Source organism: Triticum aestivum, unplaced genomic scaffold (assembly GCF_018294505.1).
Source record: "Triticum aestivum cultivar Chinese Spring unplaced genomic scaffold, IWGSC CS RefSeq v2.1 scaffold73357, whole genome shotgun sequence".
NCBI lineage: Eukaryota > Viridiplantae > Streptophyta > Magnoliopsida > Poales > Poaceae > Triticum > Triticum aestivum.
The window spans coordinates 9,799-15,637 of record NW_025227793.1 but is presented as its reverse complement, the minus strand read 5'-3'; the positions used below and the strand labels follow the sequence as shown (position 1 = coordinate 15,637).

At 46.4% G+C, this 5,839-nt stretch overlaps 2 protein-coding genes across 5 annotated transcripts in view; one reads left to right on the top strand and one right to left on the bottom strand.

Moving 5' to 3' along the window:
- The window catches only part of LOC123172845 (uncharacterized), a 3,080-nt gene extending 2,181 nt beyond the window's left edge, over positions 1 to 899 (top strand). Inside the window, exons 4-5 of one of the 3 annotated variants that reach the window (XR_006485733.1) lie at positions 162 to 224; positions 315 to 899. Coding sequence is in view for 2 of the 3 variants with exons in the window: in XM_044589748.1 (XP_044445683.1) it covers positions 170 to 224; positions 315 to 793 (534 nt within the window). In the remaining variant the exon portion in view is untranslated. Of the gene's footprint in view, positions 1 to 6 lie in introns of those variants that run through there. The other 2 variants (XM_044589748.1, XM_044589749.1) reach the window with 2 other exon arrangements.
- Positions 717 to 3,497, bottom strand: LOC123172847 (uncharacterized). 2 transcript variants are annotated; one of them, XM_044589750.1, is made up of 3 exons: positions 2,903 to 3,497; positions 2,397 to 2,575; positions 717 to 2,295 (listed from the first exon to the last, which is right to left on the bottom strand). In XM_044589750.1, the coding sequence occupies exons 1-3, from the start codon at positions 3,131 to 3,133 to the stop codon at positions 2,289 to 2,291; spliced, it is 417 nt and encodes a 138-aa protein (XP_044445685.1). In that variant the 5' UTR covers positions 3,134 to 3,497; the 3' UTR covers positions 717 to 2,288. The 2 variants fall into 2 exon arrangements, with proteins under 2 accessions (XP_044445685.1, XP_044445686.1); XM_044589751.1 differs by having other exon boundaries at positions 2,568 to 2,575.
- Positions 3,498 to 5,839: the final 2,342 nt, after the last annotated feature.

Here is a 5,839-nt window from a genome sequence, read left to right as displayed (position 1 = left end):
GTCGATGCATGTCTGTTTTCCTCTCTCTGCTACGTGCTGCCTTATGATGCTTCTTATATCTACGATCTCCACGACGTCGTACGTGCCGACAGAACTATTTTCTACGCGAAAAAACATGGGTGCGTTCCGCTATATATTGAAAGCTACTTCTTTCTTGGCAGTGTAAGCGATGGAGAATCAAGGAAAGTGCAGTAGTGCTCCCTCGGGACCCCGTTTTACAGCAAGTCATAATTTTTCCTTCCTGCTTCATCAAACAAAGAGGTTGTTCTTCAAGTATTGCTCTACTCTTATCTTATAGGATTTTGTTTCTTCAGATGTGGAGATGGCTAGGAGATTTGAATATTTGAATAAGATGGAAGACATAACGATGTCTCTTGGGCAACCAAAGTTGGTGACTATTCCAGGTCTCAGTTTGGGACTAACTTATGTTTCGCCGATGGCGGATGGTAGTTGGAAAATTATAGAAGAGAAAGAAAAATTTCTCGAAGAATGTCCTGAGCAATGGAAGATATGGCGAGAAGAGACTAATGAATGGAAGGTATGGCAAGAAGAGCAAGAATCTTTGAAAGCAGCAGATGAGGCATCCTTGTTGGCAGAGGAACAAGCTCGATGGAAAGCATGGCAGAAAGACCAAGATTATGTAGAATTAGCAGATGGAGCTTTCTTGGTAGCAGACGAACAAGCTCAATGGGAGGCATGGAAGGAGGACGAAAATTGTGTGCAGGTTTTGAAAAGGCGACGTACTAGCAACCCAGGTCGTAGGATGTATATTCAAGGGATTTTCTATTTTTAACTTCATCTTTCAGCAGTAACAAGACATGTTTTCATATTCAGTGTTACTGTATGATGTTGGCTTGGTCTTTGTGTAAAAAATGCAAGAAGAAACGAGCTTACGACAATTGTGGAGCATATGTGGGCCATGAGCTTAGTAGTTTGACAGGCCAGTCGGCCCATGGGCTTGGAAAATGTTTGCCTTTCCCAATTCGTTCTATCTAGGCTGCAACGTTTGAAAGCCATATACCATTCAGCCAAATAAGTTTAGTTTTGTGCAGGAATTTGCAAAATCACTTTACCACTCTATCACGGGCAGCAATCCTGCAGGAGGGTATACTAGGATGATCTAATATATCACCAACTACTTCTAGCTCATTTATGTAATGTGTTTGTGTTTCTACATATAGTTCTCTGCTTACAGTGAACTCTATGTAGTCTAAATAGTTTATTTGCCTTGGAAGTGTGCTACTTTTAATTTGTATCTTTGTACCCCTACATTTGAAAAAGTTTAATAGCTTCATATGCTCGGTTTCTTCAATATCTCTATACATTGTTGTGAGGTTAAATGAGCATGCACTGATCCACTCTTGAATCAATAGATTGACCATTTGCGAGTGATCATCAAGCGCGGCGTGCCGCCGCGCGGGTTAGGCTAGTATTTCTCAAAGAACACAACCGAACCTTAGTGTGCAAAGATCATAGTGCTCGACCACCAATCATTGAACTGGTTAAAGTACAAACAAAATTAATCCTGTCGTAGAATAAAACCATTATGACCTACTAAATCCAACCTAACAAAATGATCCACAGAACATTTGATGTGTCGTTAATTGCCAGTTGTAATTTTTTTTGGAAAAAAACCATGGCGCAACATATCTAGCTAGTATCAAAAAACGCCAAAAGTTGGTGATCCAATGAATGTATTAAGTGATTGTCTTAAAGCTTGTACCAAACCTCACACAATATCCCTGCAAAAATTGGACAAACTGAAAGTACTAATACTCTGAACTTGCACAAAACAGAAAGGTACCATTTTTATTCAAGCTACATTTACAGGCTGCTTTTTAGTTACAGAAAGTTGGGAGACACATAATCAAAGTAAGCTTGCAGATAGTGATAGATGAGGCAGAACAACTACTATAGTGAAAGTATCCAAGCAATCAACCAATGATAGAAATACCATGCAAATCTTATCCAAAAACACAAACAATAAAGTTATTAGTACTCTGCCGCAGAAATCAAATAGGGGAGGTATTGACCTGAGGCTTGCATTATCAATTTGTGTGTTGATGCCATGGACGATCGAAGATCGGCTACGAAGCTGAGGCACAATCAATGGTACCTATGACATCGAGGAATTAAAATCATTAGTTTTCCAAAAATGAAGTATGGAGGCGGGGAGGATAGGAGCACACTGCCACAGATAACCACATAATCGTCCTGCAAATGCTTGTCGTCGGCATAAGAATATACTGCCACCAAAAGTCCCAAAGCCAACCATTCCAGGACCAACCTCAACATCTGTAGAGCGGTCAAGTACAAAATAATTAGTTCTCAATTTGTGTGTTGATGCCATGGACGATCGAAGATTGACTACGAAGCTGAGGCACAATCAATGGTACCTATGACATCGAGGAATTAAAATCATTAGTTTTCCAAAAATGAAGTGTGGAGGCGGGGAGGATAGGAGCACACTGCCACAGATAACCACATAATCATCCTGCAAATGCTTTTCGTCGGCATAAGAATATACTGCCACCAAAAGTCCTAAAGCCAACCATTCCAGGACCAACCTCAACATCTGCAGAGCGGTCAAGTACAAAATAATTAGTTCTCTAGCACATATATCTTGAGCAGAACTCTTAATCTGAATCATTTGAGGCAATTATCATTCTATATAACCAGTCTAATTAATCCCCCATGCAAAAAAATTGTACTCTTAGCAACAAAAAAGCGGATAATGGAATAGGAAAAACACTAAAATGTCTACTTCCAGATTCTTTTTTTGTAGGTTATTTCCATATTCATGGGCGTGCAAGCACTATGGAGTAAAATTGAACAAACAAATCTAAAATACATGGGATGAGAAGGAGTAGGTGAAGGAGCAGGAAGATAGGGAGGAGCTCACATAGGGAGGTGCCACCAGGGGAGAGGGAGACGGCGGTGTGCCCCCACGATGACCTTTCTCGCTGACCTTCGCTATCCCTGCAGTGACGGCACGCAGGTGGATTGGCCGCTTCTCGCTGATGGATGCAACCTCGTCCTCCCTGGCCTTGGCCGCCGCCGCATCGGCCCTCTCCGCGCCCGCCCCGGCCGCCGCCGCATCGGCCCTCTCCGCGCCCGCCCCGGCCGCCTCCATAGCTGGGCCGAGCCGATCCGCCTCCTGGCTCGCATCCCTCCTCCGGCCGAAGACGCACTAGTTGAGCTCCTCCTCGGTACCTATCTCGCACCGAGGTCACTCCTCCTCCCGCGGCTTCCTCGAAACCTGGGGCAGATGAGAACCTCGCGAGGTGGTGGATCTCATCGAAACGGACGGCGGAGCCCCTAGGTTGTGGCTGTGGTGAGGGGAGGAGGGGGGAGAAGGGAGAAAGAAGGAGAGGAGCTGTGGCTGTGTTGATTGGGATAATGGGCTAGGGTTTCCCACCTATGGCGGCTGGCCAGGGAGAGAGATCGAGGAGGGAGGGAGCGGTGCGGGCGAGGGGATTGGGCGTGAGGCAGGGAGGGAGTGGTGCGGGCGGGGGATTGGGCGAGGCGTGCCCCACACTCTTGCAGATGGCACGGCGCGCACGCGGCGGGCAGGGAGAGGGTGATTCTGCACCTCGAATCAGTTCGCCCAGCCAACACGGGCGCTGCAAGAGCCCACCGGTCATTGGCTATGCAAAGTCATCGTGCAGTAAAAACGAGCAGTGAAACAGCTAGTGAACATCCAATGCCTGAAACGAAGTCAAAGATCGGACTTCCGAAGATCGAACGGCCAACGAATCCTGCCATCGAGGGAGTTCCCTGGGAGCGAGTTGGCTAGCCTCTTTTTTGTTTTAAATGTGTACCTTACTAGTTTTGAGCAGAGTAGCAAATTTCACGCGGCCCCGGGTATATCAAAACGCAGGGCCCATGCATCATTGCCTTTCGGTCGAACCTACGTCCACATTTTTTGTACGTACTATATCTCCACTGGTCCCCGAACTGAAAATGCTGCCTCGTTCCCGTAAAACCAAGCGGCCCACACATATTTAAGGCGTCGATTCGAACCCGTTTACTACGATGTGGCCCCACATGCTGTAGTACTCCTACAAACCCTACCGCCGCACTCATCATCGGTTTTCTTCAAGAGGACGAGGGAGAAGCCGATTTGTAGTGGAGGCGCTTTCAAAAAAAAGGATCTGTAGTGGAGACCCCTACCCTAGGGTGCCCTAGGTAGCTGCCGCACGCATCATTATTTTCTCTTTTCTTTATGCTCTTGCGCCCTAGAGTGAAATGATGGTTGCTTCGTCCATCCAGCTTAATGCGGGAAAGGTGGGGCTTTGTGATTTGGCCCCTCATCGCTCATTTTCTACTACTACGACGCTACGACCGGGGTGCCTCCAATTCCAACCGCTGCTCCGAACTGTAATTTGGTGCATCGCACGTGGAACAAGACGGTGGATGAGCCACATGTCGGCCAAAGGGGTCCTATTAAGTGTGTCGCCATTTCGTGTGCGGACTGACCCTGCTTGAGTTGCTACGCCAACACGACAGGAGCAGCCTACCACTTGGTTTTGCTCCGCGGTGAATCCCGACTATATTGATCTAAAAAGATAAGTGCTGAACTACCCTCTCCATCTCGGTTTTTTTATTTTCAGGCGTCTCGGTTCATAGGGCCTGCACGTAGTTCTAGGTCATCCATTTGACTAACTAAATATGAGTTACTATGTCACAAAAAGTATATCATTGGATTCTTAAGCAGATGTAGTTGTATTTAAAAGTCGAGGGTGGGGCTTTTCCTGCGCGGTAGGCGGGGCAATTTCGCCTAGTCGGTTCGACAGAGACGCGAGAAGATGAGGGAGTAGGCTGCTGCAAATGTAGGGCTGTGTGATTTGACAGCGAGTTACTGCTGGACAGGTGGGGCCCCGTGATTTGACTTGCCATTATCATTTTAACTGCGGCACTACGACCGGCGTGAGTCTCCCGATTCCTGACCACTTCCATACAGGTGCCTCTCCCAATGCTCCACCATGTAGTAGAGGCTGGCTCTTGCATGAGAGCCCACTTCTTCACTTTTTCCTTTCCTCTCTTTCCTCCACATATGCAAAAATACCATCTAAAGCGCACTATTGTACTTACTTGCTCCTACAGGTGCTTAAGCTTGCCACATAGGCATAAAGTCTGATGTGGCAAGTTAATCAAGAAGAGAGAGACTAGTTTGGTTACCCAAGGAAGAAACGGTGCTAAACGCGTGTACCTAGGTGAAAAGACAATTTTGAGTCTATAGCTAATTAAATGAAGCAAACTTAGCAACACCATTTCATTGGAAGAGGCCACTCCTTGGCAAATGCAATAAATACTAGTACTCCATGTGTCCCATAATATAAGAATGTTTTTGGCACTACACTAGTGTCAAAAACGTTCTTATATTATGGGACGGAGGGAGTACGAAGAAAGAGATAGAGAGAAGTAAAAAAACACTTATAGCCAACCTTATAGCCAACCTTGTTGTAGTATGAGTGACTAAGTGATAACTATGTATGACATGCCAACATCAGATAGCCTATAGCACCGTGTTAAATCTCCAAGGGCACGACCGCGCGAGCGACGCGACGGTCATGGTAGGCACGACCATGATACGGGCTGCTGGCAGCCCTTGGATCTGAGATCAAACGGTCGCATGCTAAGTTGCTGAAAATTTGCAGAATAGCCCTCCAGGATAGGATATTCACCCATAGGTCTAGAATCACGCCATGCAACCATTTGATCTCAGATCCAAGGGCTCTCAGAAGCCTGTATCATGGGAGAATGGAAAGCCACTACCCTGCCGTTCGCACGCTGGCAGTTCGATCCTATTCGTCCCCGCACGTCCTTCAATACTACG

Coding starts and splice junctions, on each gene's coding strand:
- LOC123172847 (XM_044589750.1), bottom strand. CDS start 3,133: ATGGAGGCGGCCGGGGCGGGCGCGGAGAGGGCCGATGCGGCGGCGGCC. Junction 2,576..2,902: donor CCCTGGTGGCACCTCCCTAT/GTGAGCTCCTCC, acceptor ACCGCTCTGCAG/ATGTTGAGGTTGGTCCTGGA.